Source organism: Ovis canadensis, chromosome 8 (assembly GCF_042477335.2).
Source record: "Ovis canadensis isolate MfBH-ARS-UI-01 breed Bighorn chromosome 8, ARS-UI_OviCan_v2, whole genome shotgun sequence".
Taxonomy (NCBI): domain Eukaryota; kingdom Metazoa; phylum Chordata; class Mammalia; order Artiodactyla; family Bovidae; genus Ovis; species Ovis canadensis.
In genome coordinates, this window is record NC_091252.1 from 39,297,172 (window position 1) to 39,315,363 (window position 18,192).

The window sequence follows — 18,192 nt, forward strand, 5'->3', positions numbered from 1 at the left end:
TTTATTGTATATAATCTTTTAAACCATCTCAAATACTTTATGACCAAAACAAACAAACAAACAAACAAAAAACCCAAAGTTAAAGTTAGCTGCATACATAGATGCTTGCTTAGAATCTAAAGGGCTTACTGGAACAATTCCCAACCTCTTAACGGTCATCTCATCAAGAAACAGTAAACTGAAAAACAAGAGTTTCAATTATTCTTTTTCCCATCTCTTAATGTGCAGCCCCTTGGGACAGACGTGCTGAGTCAGAAGGCAGCCAGTGGGAAGAAGAAAAAGGAGAAGAATACGGAACTGGCAATCCACAAAAAGGATGGATAAAAATGTAAGTGTCCTTACTAATCAGCAGTTTTTATTTGATGTCTGGGACAAAAGGGGATCTGAATGTTTGGTATATATCAGGGAAGAACCATTCTAGCCTGATTTTGGTTGCAAATCTACTGCTGAAGTGACTGAGCCGCACTCCACAACTTTGTGGTGCTCACTTTTCCGAGGCAGCTTTTCCTCGGTGTGTGTGTGTTGTGTTAGTCGCTCAATCGTGTCCAACTCTTGGCAGCCCCCTGGACTGTAGCCCACCAGGCTCCTCTGTCCATGGGATTCTCCAGGCAAGAATACTGGATCGAGTTGCCATTTCCTACTCCAGGCAATCTTCCCAACCCAGGGATTGTAGCTCCTGCATTGGCAGGCAGATTCTTTACCACTGAGCCACCTGGGAAGCCTTGGGTTTCCCCAGATTCCTTGATCATTTTAAGACTGGGCCCCACCCTCAATCAGCATCTCCAGGTAAAACACCTGGTGAGTTTGGCAAAGCTATCCCATCTCACATTGAATTAGTTGGGTCTCAAAGTTCTCACTGTCAGTTAATAATGGGAGACCCATTTTAAAAGGAAAAATTGTAACAGGTAGTGATCAGATAATTTATAAGGGCTCAAACAGCATTTTAGTAAAGCAAAATTAGAATTCAAAAGATTTAGCACTTAAAAAAATCAATTTAGGTACTTTATTATCAATTTCAAATTATGTTTCAAATTATTAATTATTTGAAAACAAACACATTGAAATCTCTGCCTTAAAGCGTGAGTCCCTCCTGATTTAGATCACTGAACTTAAGAATGATTAACACAGGGTCAGTAGCTACGGCCCCACCCCCAGCATTCTCTACTGCACTGGGGTGGGTGCACGTGGGGAGGGCTGGTTGGTCCCCCTGAGCCTGCACAGAACACTCATTTCACCAGCGGATGACTTCCCTCTTCCCTTTGCACTCTCCTGCCATCAGAGTCCTCAGTCCCCAGGAAACTCACCCGATTCTGTCCCAGGAGGCATTCAGCCATCAGAGCTGGCCCAGATTAGAGGGGCTTGTAGCTCACAGCCCACCACAGAATTCCCATTTAGGTGCATCAGAAACTGAACAGCCTCTTTGGCTAGCCCAGGAACTTCACCATCAGTCACGGCATTGTTCCTTGGAGAAATATTTTCCCAATTGCAAAGAAAACGTTGGACCATAATGCAATTGAAAATTGTACCACTAACTGTCTGAAAGTTATTAAGCTTCCTTTACCAAAACTGACATCAAGATTCATTTTATTTTTATATATTGAATGCTGTTGCAAAAAAAAAAATTTTTTTTGAGCAGCTTACTTTGTTTTTAATAAAGCTATCTTGTGAGCTTGATCTCGTTTGCTCCCTAAATTTGTGGACAGCAAAGGTATTCTGAGCCTCACTTTTCAGATGAGGAAACTGAAGCTCAGGAAGGCCACCAGCTCCAGATAGGTGGGCTTCCAGGACCCCACCGACTCCTCATCTGTTGTCTCCCCTGCTCCATTCGCTGTCTCCTAAAAGCATTCATTTTATTGCCCAATCATCTGGAATATCCATAACCAAAATCCCTAGAGCTTTATCTCAACTTTACTGCCAACTGCAAAATGGTTCGCTTCCCGCTGATGACGTGAAAGAATAAACACAGCCGCCAGAGACCACAAACAGTGTCAAATGATTGAAGACCAAAGCCACACCATTTTTCCAACCTCAGCAAAACCATCTCCCTCTATTAATGAGAGCATATTCATTTTCTGGATTTGTGCCCAACTGAGACCACATATATGCCAAAACCAGAGCCTCTGTGGTAACCCAAGGAGTTTCATATTGTCTCATATATTAATATGAATAGTACAGTTCTGGCTGAGATAAAAGAAACCAATTACAAGATGCCACTATATATATGAAACTGCTAGTCCCAGACGTTCCTAAGCCTTTCACTGGAGTTAAGATACATGTATGTGAAAGTAATACTAGTTTACATCCTCAGTACCACTTAGTGCCTGGCTGTGGAGCCTGGATGGCACATTCCTACCAGAGGGGTCCCACTTCAGCAGGCAATGATTCTGCCCTCCTCAAATCTTAGGGCCCTCCTATTTTGAGACTCTACTTAATGTCTGCCTATGTTTATTATTATTTCTCCATTCACCACCACTATGTCAGTTACCTTGATAAAACGAGTAGGCAGCTGATTCTTCCAGTTGTGGCTATTATATATAACAGTTCAGCAGAAATTTGAACGTCTCTAAACTATATACACTTACTCCTTAGAAGAAAAGTTATGACCAACCTAGATAGCATATTCAAAAGCAGAGACATTACTTTTCTGACTAAGGTCCATCTAGTCAAGGCTATGGTTTTTCCAGTAGTCATGTATGGATGTGAGAGTTGGACTGTGAAGAAGGCTGAGCACCAAAGAATTGATGCTTTTGAACTGTGGTGTTGGAGAAGACTCTTGAGAGTCCCTTGGACTGCAAGGAGATCCAACCAGTCCATCCTAAAGGAGATCAGCTCTGGGATTTCTTTGGAGGGAATGATGCTAAAGCTGAAACTCTAGTACTTTGGCCACCTCATGCAAAGAGTTGACTCATTGGGAAAGACTCTGATGCTGGGAGGGATTGGGGGCAGGAGGAGAAGGGCATGACAGAGGATGAGATGGCTGGATGGAATCACTGACTCGATGGACGTGAGTCTGAGGGAACTCCGGGAATTGGTGATGGACAGGGAGGCCTGGTGTGCTGTGATTCATGGGGTCGCAAAGAGTCAGACATGACTGAGCAACTGAACTGAACTGAAGCTACATAGAATTTCAGAGCAGTAAAACAAGGAAAATGAGTGCGAAAAGAACGCTTTAAGAACTACAGAGTAATAACACTGATTTTCAGAATTAGCTATTAAAGTTAGTGACATTTGTTTATTGCCACAGCTAACAATGTCTACAATGAAGAGCTGAGACTGAACAAATATGACAGCAATTGAAAAGCAAAGGTTCTCCCCAGAAGCAGGTGGTGTAGGAATACTTATTTCCCACACTTGATGTTCCTTCCCTGTGAGGAGACATCCCTTAGCATAATCTCCTGGTCACCTCACTTCCTGCTTGGCGAGCACAGGTGTTCTGCCCTGCTCCACCAAGGCAGGGGTGGCCTGTGACCAGGTGGGCAAATCTGATTCAGGGGCTCAGGGTTAGAAAGCACTCCCTCCTCAGCTATAGACTACAGCCTTCAACTTTCCTCCCCATCTATCTTAGTCTCTCTTCATTTCCAAATTCAAAGGCCGTTAGATGTTTGGGATCCCTGACTCTCCCCAGATCTTTAGATGTGCCACCCGTGGAGAATCAAAGGGGAACACAAGTTGTTTAAATGTAGTCCCTTCCCAGGAAAGGGAAGAGTAGGCTCTGACTACCCGCTCTCTCAGGCCAGATGGCTGAGCGAGTGATCAGTTACACTACTGGGTATTCCTTTATAGGAAGGAAACCTCATAAGCAGAAGTAGCTCCCCTTCCCACAAACAAATATATCATCAAACAATTAGCAAAGGACTTCCCTAGTGGTCCCTAGTGGTTAAGAGTTTGCCTGCCAATGCAGGAGACACAGATTCGATCCCCAGTCCAGGAAGATTTCACATACCAAGGAGCACCTAAGCCTGAGCGCCTAGAGCCTTTGCTCCACAAAAAGAGAAGCCACCAAAATAAGAAACCCACAAACCACAACTGGAGAGGACTCCCCATTCACTGCAACTAGAGAAAGCCTGCACATAGTAACGAAGACCTCGTGCTCCTGCTCAGTCCCTCAGTCATGCCTGACTCTTTCGCGACCCCATGGACTGTAGCCCACCAGGCTCCTCTGTCCATGGAAGTTCACAGGCAAGAAATACTGGACTGGGTTGCCATTTCCTACTCCAGGGGATCTTCCTGACCCAGGGGATCGAACCTGCATCTCCTGCATTGGTAGGCAGATTTTTTACCACGGAGCCACCTGGGAAGCCCAATGAAGACCTACAGCAGCCAAAAATATAAATAAATAATTTAAAAATTGGCAAGCCTAATAACCAAACCAAAGACTGTGACAAAAAAAAGTTTCACCCAATCACAAAAACAATATGCAAATAAGTAAAATAGCTAATTGCATTATACCCATATCAGTTTCCTACTAATGCCCATAGTGATGCCCTTCATGGATCACTGCCTTGTGATGGTGAAGAGGCTTACATAACTTAGTGAAGCTATGAGCCATGCCATGCAGGGCCACCCGAGATGGACCAGTCACAGTGAAGAGTTCTGACAAAACGTGATCCACTGGAGGAGGGAACGGCAAACCACTTGAGTATACTAGCTGTGAGAATCCCATGAACTGTATAAAAAGGCAAAACGATATGATACCAAAAGATGAGCCCCTCCCACCCTCAAGGTCAGAATGTGTCCAATATGCTACTGTGGAAGGGAGGAGGGCAACTGCTAATAGCTCCAGAAAAATGAAGCGGCTGGGCCAAAGTGGAAACGACACTCACTTGTGGATGTGTCTGAAAGTAAAATCTGGTGCTGCAAAGAACCATATTGCATAGGAACCTGGAAAGTTAGGTCCATGAAGCACGGTCAACTGGACATGGTCAAGCAGGAGATGGCAAGAGTAAACATGAACACCTGAGGAAGCAGTGAACTAAAATGGACAGGAACGGGTGAATTTAATTCAGATGACCATTATGTCTACTATCGTGAGCAAGAATCCCTTAGAAGAAATGGAGTAGCCCTCATAATCAACAAGAGTCCAAAATGCAGTACTTGGATGCAACCTCAAAAATGACAGAATGATCCCTGTTCCTTTCCAAGGGAAACCATTCAATATCACAGTAATCCAAGCCTATGCCCCAAACACTGCTGCCGAAGAAGCTGAAGTTAATCAGTTCTATGAAGACCTGGAAGACCTCCTAGAACAAACACCAAAAAAGATGTCCTATTTATCACAGGGGATTGGAATGCTAAAGTAGGAAGTCAAGAGATACATGGAGTAACAGGCAAGTTTGACCTTGTAGTACAAAATGAAGCAGGGCAAAGGCTAATAGAATTCTGCCAAGAGAATGCACTAGTCATAGCAAACACCCTCTTCTAACAACACAAGAAATGACTCTACACGTGGACATCACCAGATGGTCAACACGGAAATCAGATTGATTATATTCTTTGCAGCCAAAGATGGAGACGCTCTATACAGTCAGCGAAAACAAGACCGGGAGCTAACTGTGGCTCACATCATCAGCTCCTCATAGTAAAATTCAGGCTTAAACTAAAGAAAGCTGGGGAAACCACTAGGCCAGTCAGGTATGACTTAAATCAAATCCCCTATGAACATACAGTGGAGGTAACAAGTAGATTCGAGGGATTAGATCTAGTAAACAGAGTGCCTGGAGAATTATGGACAAGGTCCATAATACTGCACAGTAGGCAGCAAACAATACCATCCCAAAGAAAAAGAAATGCAAGAAGTCAAGGGGGCTTTACAGAGAATCGAAAAGCAAGGGGGAGAGGGAAAGGCACACCCAACTGAATGCAGAATTCCAGAGAATAGCAAGGAGAGACAAGAAGGCCTTCTGCAATGAACAATGCAAAGAAATAAAGGAAAACAGCAGAAAGGGTAAGACTAGACATCTCTTCCAAGAAAACTGGAAATATCAAAGAAACATTCAGTCCAAGATGGGCACAATAAAGGATAGAAACGGCAAAGACCTAATAGAAGCAGAAAAGATCAAGAAGAGATGGAAAGAATACACAAAAGAACTGTACAAAAAAGACCTTAGTGACCCAGATAACTACAACGAAGTGAGAAGTCACGTGGGCCTTAGGAAGCACTGTTGCCAATAAAGCTAGCGGAGGTACGGAATTCCAGTTGAGCTATTTCAAATCCTAAGAGATGGTGCTATAACTGGAGCCTATTATACAGAGTGAAGTAAGCCAGAAAGAAAAACACCAATACAGTATACTAACACATATATATGGAATTTAGAAAGATGGCAATGACGACCCTGAATGCAAGACAGGAAAAAAGACACAGCTGTGTATAACGGACTTTTGGACTCAGAGGGAGAGGGAGAGGGTGGGATGATTTGGGAGAATGGCATTCTAACATGTATACTATCATGTAAGAATTGAATTGCCAGTCTATGTCTGACGCAGGATACAGCATGTTTGGGGCTGGTGCATGGGGATGACCCACAGAGATGTTATGGGGAGGGAGGTGGGAGGGGGGTTCATGTTTGGGAACACATGTAAGAATTAAACATTTTAAAATTAAAAATAAAATAAAATAAAATAAAGTTCTATACTCAATATGTCTGCAAATTTGGAAAACCCAGCAGTGGCCACAGGACTGGAAAAGGTTAGTTTTCATTCAAATTCCCAGGAAGGGCAATACTAAAGAATGTTCAAACCACTGGACAATTACACTCATCTCCACTGCTAGTACGGTTATGCTCAAAATCCTGCATGCTAGGCTTCAGCATTACCTGAACAAAGAATTTCCAGTTGTCCAAGCTGGGTTTAGAAAAGGTAGAGGAACCAGAGATCAAATTGCCAACATTCGCTGGATCACAGAGAAAGCTCGAATTTCTGATAATAAAAGTATCATTTTCTGAGCCACCCAGGATCAATCTCTGTTTAATTCACTTTCCTTTTCCCCATACTTCAGAGCCAAAGCGGAAGAAAGGGACTGAAAAAGGGTGGGAGGACTGACCTTTCTGAGAAACTTCCACTTAGGAAAAGGAAGGATGGGAAACTGGAGGTGTACAGAGCAAGAAAGGGGCAATATTAGAACTTAGGGGTCAGAGAAACCAGGTGTAAGAGGAGGGAAAGAAATTATGTTATCTGGGGTGGAGCGGGGGCATGCGGGACAGTTCCTATCCCAAAAACGTGAAATTTGAAGCAGGGAAAGAACATATTTCTCTAAGGATTAAACTCAAAATTAAAGAATAAAAGGCTATAAAGAAAAGATTGGAAATACAAAGGAATCCATAAAAATAGGAACATTAGTTTAAGTCAATCTGGGTTCAATAGTTACACTGTTATTGAGTCACCAAGTCATGTCTGACTCTTCTGCTGACCCCATTTTCACCAGGTTCCTCTGTCCATGGGATTCTCCACGCAAGAATACTAGAGTGGGTAACCATTTCCTTCTCCAGGGGATCATTCCAACCCAGGGACTGAACCCTAGTCTCCTACATTGGCAGGCGGGGTCTTTATCACTGAGCCACTTGGGAAGCCCAATAGTTATTTATGTTATATACTTACAAAGTACTTAGCTATAAATGTGAGTACCTTGAGATTTTCTTCAATTACTGTGTCCTCAAGACACAAGAGGACAAATGAGTCACTGGGGGATTGGGGCCTGTCTGTGATTATGACACATACAAGAGACCCTTCCCTGGTGCCCAGAAAGGGGGCACGATGGAAACCACAACAAACTTTCTGATGGAGGGACTCCAGGAATTATCCTCAGTTCTTTCCTAATTGTTGGCCCTTACAAGTCCGGCCAGACATTAATGTCTGGTGACTCAGACGTTAAAGAATCTGCCTGCAATGCGGGACACCCAGATTCGATCCCTGGGTCATAAAGATACCCTGGAGAGAAAGTGGCAACCCACTCCAGTAGTCTGGTCTGGAGAATCCCATGGACAGAGGAGCCTGGCGGGCTACAGTCCATGGGGTCACAAAGAGTCTGACATGACTGAGCGACAAACACACACCAGTCAGAAATGAACCCTAACATCTTCTGATAACCCTCTGAGATTAACATCAAACCCCTATTTCATCTGTGCCCCCTCCTTGGGTGATGTAATTTGCTGCTGGAATCTAGGTGGGGGTAACCTTTCAGCCGGTCTGTATTTCTCTTTTTCCAAGTTTTAAGGAGCTCTCTCAAAAGTCTAGCATTCTGGAATTTAGTGATCATGCACAGATTAACTTTCTTTATGCTTATGATTTTTCAGACAAACTCTTGTCTCTTGTTTTGCCAGTCTGGGAGTGTTAATACTTTCACTTGGTGGAAAGTGGTGCTGGCCCCTTTGAATATCAACAATCATTCTCTCAACCTTCTCAAAATGCTACTAACATCAAGCATCTGACAGTTTGAACTGAACACATGGGTTCAGTTCAGAGTTTTGTAGAAGAATAGGGCATCAGAATACTACTATCTGGACACGGGGATCACCAAAAAGCAGGCCCCTACTGGTATTTTCTTCACCACCCAGAATATACCTGACACACAGCAGCCACTGCACAAACACTTGTGAGGTCAATGTCTCAATGTCAGCTGTGCAGTGATAAACATATACATATGTGTATACATATATGTAAGAAATAACACAAAGAAAACTTTAAAAAAAATCGCAACACTTCAGTAATTTCCTCTAAGCATCATTAGCCCCTATGCTGTGGAGGAGCTTTTTTTATCCCTTTCACATCCACTTCTGGATCTTGCTCCTTTAGCTGCTTTATAATCAGTCTAAAGTCTAATAACTACAGCAGCATCTCTTATTTGGGGCTGCTGTGTGTGAGATCTGAATCCGCCATCTGACCGTACCCCAGATACACTCCCCTCCCATCACATTTCGGTTTTTTGGTCTTTATCCATTTACTGTCTCGTTTCTTTCTGCTGCTCTGATCTCATCTCCTTCCCACGCACAGACCTCCTGCTCTGTGTTACTCCAGGTCCACACTCGGCAGCCTGATATTCGAGGCCCGTGACCACAGCCTTGGAATCTCACCTCCCAGGCCTCCCTTACGCCACTCTGCTCTGGACAGACCACCTCTTCAGGAGCCCCAAACACACCTTGTCCCTTTCCCTTGGTACCGGTTTCCTACATCCTACACGGCCCTCAGAGTCCAGCTTTGGTGCTTTCTACTCATTCAGTGGCCTGCAACAGGGCTGCGCAAGGGCAAGGCCCCCAGCACTGTGCTGGGTGGAACACATGAAGCTTTACAGCAAGAGCCAAAGCTACTGAGGTTTTCGGGCTGAAAATCATAAAGGAGAGGACATCCTGCCTTTACCTTTTTGCCTTGCGTGTTCTCTCTGGTTTACAGATATTACTCCATTAGTACAGACATAGGTTATTTATTTACTTTTTCAGTTAAACAAAGTTGCTTTCAAAAAATATCTCATGAGCTACAGCTACCAGTTCCAAAAGCTGGTGTAATCAAACAATGCTACCTGTGGCCAGATCTGTTTGGTTGAATATGCACAGAAGTGAGCTAATAAAAGGCCAGGCAGTGTGACACACTCACTAGAGATTTTCATCTGTTCTTATAGTGAAGTCAAGTTGCTTACATTTTCTCATCCAGATGATACAAAACTGCTTTTCTTTGTCTTAATTAAACACAAGGGAATGCCCAGTCCAGAAAATTCTGCAAATGAAATGGCCTAAAATGATATCTCCCTTCCCTAACATTTGTAAACACACACACACGTAACGGCAGTGCACAGGGACACGCATGCTCCACGGGAGGAGCACGTTCTCAGGTGGTGGCAATAACGGGCCCCACTTCCTCCTGCTGGACAGGGATGTGAGTGCTGACTAGGCTCCAGGGAGAGGCCTCGGGCTGTGTAGTCCCCACACCCCCATGCCAGATGCCAGGCAGCTGGAGAGGAAGACTGTGGAGACAGTGCCTGGTGAGGGCTGGGTGGCAGTGTGGACAGAGTCACTTCTCCCTAGAGGGCTGCATTCCCACCTGGAGGGATGCACGGATGGCTGGAAGAGAAAGGGGCATCTGTCCTAGTGAGTCAGTTTGCATTTGAGGAGGCCGAAGCAAGCAAAGAGGGAGAGGAGAGGAATGTGGGGAGACGTGCACCGCCCTGACTGGCGTGCCAGGAGTCCTAGCTCTGGAGCTGAAGTATCTTGGGTCACAGGTATGTGGGTGTGCTTAGTCACTTCAGTTGTGTTCGACTCTGCAATCCTACGGACCACTGTCTCCCGGGCTCCTCTGTCCATGGGATTCTCCAGGCAAGAATACTGGAGTGGGTTGCCATTTCCTCCTCCAGGGGATCCTCCCCACCCAGGGATCGAACCACATCTCTTATGTCTCCTGCCTTGGCAGGCAGGTTTTTTTTGTTTGTTTGTTTGTTTTTATACCACTAGCACCACCTGGGAAGCCAATTCTCCTTTATACCAACTGATTTTATTTGTATATTTTTATTATACATTACAGAAGGGAATGGCAAGCCACTTCAGTATTCTTGCCTTGAGAACCCCGTGAACAGTATGAAAAGGCAAAATGATAGGATACCAAAAGAGGAACTCCCCAGGTCATTAGGTGCCCAATATGCTACTGGAGACCAGTGGAGGAATAACTCCAGAAAGAATGAAGGGATGAAGCCAAAGCAAAAACAATACCCAGTTGTGGATGTGACTGGTGATAGAAGCAAGATCCGATGCTGTAAAGAGCAATATTGCATAGGAACCTGGAATGTCAGGTCCATGAAACAAGGCAAATTGGAAGTGGTCAAACAAGAGATGGCAAGGGTGAACGTCGACATTCTAGGAATCAGCGAACTAAAATGGACTGGAATGGGTGAATTTAACTCAGATGACCATTATATCTCCTACTGTGGGCAGGAATCCCTCAGAAGAAATGGAGTAGCCATCATGGTCAACAAAAGAGTCCGAAATGCAGTACTTGGATGTAATCTCAAAAATGACAGAATGATCTCTGTTCGTCTCCAAGGCAAACCATTCAATATCACAGTTATCCAAGTCTATGCCCAACCAGTAATGCTGAAGAAGCTGAAGTTGAACGGTTTTATGAAGACCTACAAGACCTTTTAGAACTAACACCCAGTAAAGATGTCCTTTCCATTATAGGGGACTGGAATGCAAAAGTAGGAAGTCAAGAAACACCTGGAGTAACAGGCAAACTTGGCCTTGGAATGCGGAATGAAGCAGGGCAAAGACTAATAGAGTTTTGCCAAGAAAATGAACTGGTCAGAGCAAACACCCTCTTCCAACAACACAAGAGAAGACTCTACACAGGGACATCACCAGATGGTCAACACTGAAATCAGATTGATTATATTCTTTGCAGCCAAAGATGGAGAAGCTCTATACAGTCAACAAAAACAAGACCAGGAGCTGACTGTGGCTCAGATCATGAACTCCCTATTACTAAATTCAGACTCAAATTGAAGAAAGTAGGGAAACCCGCTAGACCATTCAGGTATGACCTAAATAAAATCCTTTATGATTATACAGTGGAAGTGAGAAATAGATTAAAGGGCCTAGATCTGATAGATAGAGTGCCTGATGCACTATGGAATGAGGTTCATGACACTGTACAGGAGACAGGGATCAAGACCATCCCCATGGAAAAGAAATGCAAAAAAGCAAAATGGCTGTCTGGGGAGGCCTTACAAATAGCTGTGAAAAGAAGAGAGGCAAAAAGCAAAGGAGGAAAGGAAAGATATAAGCATCTGAATGCAGAGTTCCAAAGAATACCAAGAAGAGATAAGAAAGCCTTCTTCAATGATCAATGCAAAGAAATAGAGGAAAAGAACAGAGTGAGAAAGACTCGAGATCTCTTCAAGAAAATTAGAGATACCAAGGGAACATTTCATGCAAAGATGGGCTCGATAAAGGATAGAAATGGTATGGATCTAACAGAAGCAGAAGATATTAAGAAGAGGTGGCAAGAATACACGGAAGAACTGTACAAAAAAGATCTTCACGACCCAGATAATCATGATGATGTGATCACTAATCTAGAGCCAGACATCTTGGAATATGAAGTCAAGTGGGCCTTAGAAAGCATCACTATGAACAAAGCTAGTGGAGGTAATGTCATTCCAGTTGAGCTGTTTCAAATCCTGAAAGATGATGCTGTGAAAGTGCTGCACTCAATATGCCAGCAAATTTGGAAAACTCAGCAGTGGCCACAGGACTGGAAAAGGTCAGTTTTCATTCCAATTCCAAAGAAAGGCAATGCAAAAGAATGCTCAAACTACCGCACAATTGCACTCATCTCACATGCTAGTAAAGTAATGCTCAAAATTCTCCAAGCCAGGCTTTAGCAATACGTGAACCATGAACTCCCTGATGTTCAAGCCGGTTTTAGAAAAGGCAGAGGAACCAGAGATCAAATTGCCAACATCCACTGGATCATGGAAAAAGCAAGAGAGTTCCAGAAAAACATCTATTTCTGCTTTATTGACTATGCCAAAGCCTTTGACTGTGTGGATCACAATAAACTGTGGAAAATTCTGAAAGAGATGGGAATACCAGACCACCTAACCTGCCTCTTGAGAAACGTATATGCAGGTCAGGAAGCAACAGTTAGAACTGGACATGGAACAACAGAATGGTTCCAAATAGGAAAAGGAGTACGTCAGGCTGTATATTGTCACCCTGCTTATTTAACTTATATGCAGAGTACATCATGAGAAACGCTGGACTGGAAGAAACACAAGCTGGAATCAAGATTGCCGGGAGAAATATCAATAACCTCAGATATGCAGATGACACCACCCTTATGGCAGAAAGTGAAGAGGAACTCAAAAGCCTCTTGATGAAAGTGAAAGAGGAGAGCGAAAAAGTTGGCTTAAAGCTCAACATTCAGAAAACGAAGATCATGGCATCCGCCCCATCACTTCATGGGAAGTAGATGGGGAAACAGTGGAAATAGTGTCAGACTTTATTTTTTGCAGCTCCAAAATCACCGCAGATGGTGACTGCAGCCATGAAATTAAAAGACGCTTACTCCTTGGAAGGAAAGTTATGACCAACCTAGATAGCATATTCAAAAGCAGAGACATTACTTTTCTGACTAAGGTCCATCTAGTCAAGGCTATGGTTTTTCCTGTGGTCATGTATGTACAGATGTGAGAGTTGGACTGTGAAGAAAGCTGAGCACCGAACAATTGATGGTTTTGAACTGTGGTGTTGGAGAAGACTCTTGAGAGTCCCTTCGACTGCAAGGAGATCCAACCAGTCCATTCTGAAGGAGATCAGCCCTGGGATTTCTTTGGAGGGAATGATGCTAAAGCTGAAGCTCCAGTACTTTGGCCACCTCATGTGAAGAGTTGACTCACTGGAAAAGACTCTGATGCTGGGAGGGATTGGGGGCAGGAGGAGAAGGGCATGACAGAGGATGAGATGGCTGGATGGAATCACTGACTCGATGGACGTGAGTCTGAGTGAACTCTGGGAGATGGTGATGGACAGGGAGGCCTGGCGTGCTGCGATTCATGGGGTTGCAAAGAATCGGACTCGACTGAGCGACTGAACTGAACTGACAGTAATCCAAGCCTATGGTCCCGACCACTGAGGCTGAAGTTGACTGGTTCTATGAAGACCTACAACACTTTCTAGAATACCAAAAACAAGATGTCCTTTTCATCACAGGGGATTGGAATGCAAAAGTAGAAAGTCAAGAGATACCTGGAGTAATTGGCAAATTTGGCCTTGGAGTACAAAATGAAGCAGGGCAAAGGCTAACAGAGTTTTGACAAGAAAACACACTGTTCATAGCAAATAGCCTCTTCCACCAACACAAGAGATGACTCTACATATGAACATCACCAGATGGTCAATACTGAAATCAGAATGATTATATTTCTTGCAGCCAAAGATGGAGAAGCTCTATACAGTCAGTAAAATCAAGATCTGAAGCTGACTATGGCTCAGATCATGAACTCCTTATTGCAAAATTCAGGCTTAAATTGAAGAAAGCAGGGGAAACCACTAAACCATTCAGGTATGACCTAAATCAAATCCCTTATTCAGTGGAGGTGAATAGATTCAAGGGATTAGATCTGGTAGACAGAGTGCTTGAAGAACTATGAATGGAGGTTCATAACATTGTACAGAAGCCAGTGACAAAGACCATCCCCAAGAGAAAGAAGTGCAAGAAGGCAAAGTGGTTGTCTGAGGAGGCCTTGCAAATAGCTTTGGAAAGAAGAGAAGTGAAAGACAAGGAAGAAAGAAAAAGATATACCCAACTGAATGTAGAATTCTAAAGAACAGCAAGGAGAGAAAAGAAGGCCTTCTTAAATGAACAATGCAAAGAAATAGAGGAAAACAACAGAATGGGAAAGACTAGAGATCTCTTTAAGAAAATTGGAGATATCAAGGGAACATTTCATGCAAAGATGGGCATGATAAAGGACAGAAACGGTAAGGACCTAACAGAAGCAGAAGAGATTAAGAAGAGGTGGCAAGAATATAGAGAAGAACTACACAAGAAAGGTATTGATGACTTGGATAACCACAATGGAGTGGTCACTCACCTAAAGCCAGACATCCTGAAGTGTGAAGTCAAGTGGGCCTTAAGAAGCATTACTATGAATAAAACTAGTGGAGGTGATAGAATTCTAGTTCAGTGATTTCAAATCCTAAAAAAATGATGTTCTTCAAGTGCTGCACTCAATATGCCAACAAATTCTGAAAACTCAGCAGTGGCCACAGGACTGGAAAAGGTCAGTTTTCATTCCAATCCCAAAGAAGGGCAAGGCCAAAGAATGTTCAAACTATTGTACGATTGCACACTTTCCACATGCTAGCAAGGTCGTGCTCAAAATGCTTCAAGTTAGGCTTCAGCAGTATATGAACCAAGAACTTCTAGATGTACCAGCTGGGTTTAGAAAAGGCAGAGGAACCAGAAATCAAATTGCCAACATTAACTGGATCATGGAGAAAGCAACGGAGTTTCAGAAAAATAACTACTTTTGTTTCATTGACTATACTAAAGCCACTAACTGTGTGGATCACAACAAACTGTAGCAAATTCTTAAAGAAACAGGACTACCAAGCCACCTTACCTGTCTCCTGAGAAGCCTGTATACAGGTCAAGAAGCAATGTTTAGAACTAGACCCAGAACAACAGACTGGTTCAAAGTTGGGAAAGGAGTACAACATGGCTGTATATTGTCACCTTGCTTATTTAACTTCTATGCAGAATACATCCTGTAGAATGCTGGGCTGGATGACTCACACGGAATCAAGGTTTCTGGGAGAAATATCAATAACCTCAGATATACAGATGATACCACTCTAATGGCAGAAAATGAAGAGGAACTAAAGAGCAGTGAGTAAACTCTGGGAAATAGATAGCATCATCAGACTCCATGGACATGAACGTGAGAAGACTCTGGGAGATACAGGAAGCCTGCGTGCTGCAGTCCATGGGGTCACAAAGAGTCAGATACAATTTAGTGACTGAGCAACAATGATTATATATAAATACATTTCTACACTTATTTCTAAATTTATAAATTATATATAAATGTATGTACATATATACAGCTGTCCTCATATATTTCACATTTGCAGAGTCAGTCAACCATAGATGGTACACTGAATCCACGCATATAAGGACCAAGAATGCAACCTGACCACCTGTAGACTTTGGTATCTGGAGCAGGTCCTGGATTCAGTCCTCTGCAGCTACTGAGGGACAACTATATACTTATGAAAGAGCTTCCTAAAACAAAACAAGAATTCTAGAAGCTTTTATGGAAAAATTAAAAGCAGAGTACCTAAAGAGAAGAATGCTTGAGAATTTGAGGTATATTTTCACCACAGGATATTATGCTGCCAATAAAAAGAAAATAAGTCTACAGAGTTTTTACTATGTATTGTTAAATGAAAAAAGAGACATGAATAGCATATTCCATTTTTGAAAACCTATGGGTGTATTAAAAGGCGCTGAGCAGCTGTGTCGTGTGGACTGGGAGGAGAAACGAGGAGGAAAGAGGGTGATGCAAATTAAGCAAAAGCAACTGTTAGAATGAAGTTCATGATCAAAAGCAAAAACTATACATATGTAAGTATATATAATACATATGCATGTAAAATGCATGGAAGAGTGGTTACTAAGAGTTGGAGGTACATTAGTTTGGGGTGAAAATAATTCAGGTGATTTTTGCACTCTTACTTTTTGCATTTGAACAAGAAACATAGTTATATAACCAAAATAACTATTTTCATTGAGGGAAAGTTTGAATAATGCAATAACACTGTCAGTATGAAAATGTTTCTTATTTAAGTCTTCCTAGCCAAAAGATGGCACATCCAGTAGAATATTTAATCATTCATAACATAAGGAGGTTTTCACAGTCTTTCAAAATGGAGACAGACCACAAAGCCCAAAATTAATAACATCTTAAAGGCAGGAGATAAAACTAACTTTTAACATGCCTTCCTGAAGGCTTCAAGCACTCAGTCCTTGATCAATCCCTATTAACTGACAAGGACATTTCAAGCCTCATAAATTATTACATCAAAGATACTATTAACTGATATTCAAATGTTATTAAAGAGTACAGTCTCATCTAAAGAATGGAGATCTGAAGCAGCTCCAATGAAAGTAATTCGACTATGAGATTTAATCTGCTACAGAAGTAATAAAACTGTAACACATACACATTTTTTTCTTCCTGCCCTGGTCATTCTAAATGGATCTGGCTTTGCTACCATCATTCCTGTAGTCTCTGGCCTATGTTTCATCTACGTATCCCCTCAACAGCTGTCCACTCAGTGTCATTAACTTCTGATCTTTATTGCAGATAAAAGATGCATGACAGGAGCTACCAGTGAGCAATCTCCAGCCTAGACCTGGCTTCAAAACTCTCAAGAGTTAGGGGCTCCCCTGGCGGCTCAGCGGTAAAGAATCCACCCGCTAATGTAGGAGACATTGGTTCAATTCCTGATTCGGGAGGATCCCACACGCCACAGAGCACCTAGGCCTGTGTGTGCACTGCAACTACAGAGCCTGTGCTCTAGAGCCCTGGAACCACAACTATTGAGCCTTCCTGCCCTAGAGCACGTGTTCTGCAACATGAGAGACCTCTGCAATGAAGAGTAGCCCCCACACACCACAACGAGAGAAAAGCCCGCGCAGCAACCAAGACCGAGCAGTCAAAAATAACAACAAATAAATAAAATTATAAAAAAGAAACTCTAAAAGTTCAAACTCTGCCTGTGAAAGTTCTGATTATAACATGCAGTTGAAGAGGTGCTAAGTATTCATCCTTCAGGCCTGCTCTCTCTGCAGGGTAGCAGCAATAGTTGTGCACATGCCGGAGACAACTGCATGTAGAAAGCCACAGAATAGCCTTTCCAGAGGAAACAGGCACACACAGGGCGGAGGTGGGGCTGGGACTGCCGCCCTGATCCCCGAGGCCAAGCACTCCCACCTGGCTGCGGGTAACAGGCCACCTGTTACACCCACCTGGCATGTAAGTGATATTAGATAACATGAAAACTAATTTTACAAGTCTAAACCTTTCAAGTAAAATACTTACTTGGACTAACAAGTGGCCTGAATTAGGCAAACATGTCCCAGATTTCTTGGTGTTCTCATTTACTTGCTTTATCAGATTCATCAATATCTCAACAGCACCTTTGCCGATCATTTCATGAAGAAATTCTGGATTTCCAGAAATGAATTTGATGGTCCCCATGCAGTACAGGAAAGCTTCGGTGTTAGCTTGCAGGTCTTCACTTCTCAGGACCTCCAATAATGATTCTGTCAAAAAGATGAATTATTACAAATGTATGAGTAGAACCGCTGGAAAGAGAGAGATTAAAGCACTTGTATGTGAACATCAAATACGATTTGTAAAATGTTAGCCAGGATCCACGTTCAAATGTTTGTTAAGAGTTACTCATAAGGCATAAAAAGGAAAGCTTATGAGACAAATCTCTGTAGTATTAATGACAGCAAAAGATGGGATTATTAATACGTAAATAAGAAAGTGTTCTTTTAACTGAATGCCATTTCTAGCCTCTTATTAATATTGGCTAACCTTTATTTTTGGTTACAGTTTATTACAGAATAACTAATAATTAAAGTAATCTAAGAGTTAAATTTCAACAAACCTTTAAGAATATACTGGCTGCTGTATGA

At 42.7% G+C, this 18,192-nt stretch overlaps 1 protein-coding gene and 1 long non-coding RNA gene across 3 annotated transcripts in view; one reads left to right on the forward strand and one right to left on the reverse strand.

Annotated features, from left to right (window-relative positions):
- The window catches only part of ARMC2 (armadillo repeat containing 2), a 224,699-nt gene that overhangs the window by 56,995 nt on the left and 149,512 nt on the right, over positions 1 to 18,192 (reverse strand). For both annotated transcript variants that reach the window (XM_069598145.1, XM_069598146.1), the window contains one exon: positions 17,588 to 17,811. In XM_069598145.1, the coding sequence (XP_069454246.1) occupies positions 17,588 to 17,811 (224 nt within the window). The remainder of the gene's footprint in view (positions 1 to 17,587; positions 17,812 to 18,192) is intronic.
- LOC138444768 (uncharacterized) lies at positions 229 to 17,247 on the forward strand. Its single transcript, XR_011258578.1, has 2 exons — positions 229 to 328; positions 16,850 to 17,247. It is a non-coding gene; the product is annotated as an uncharacterized lncRNA (long non-coding RNA).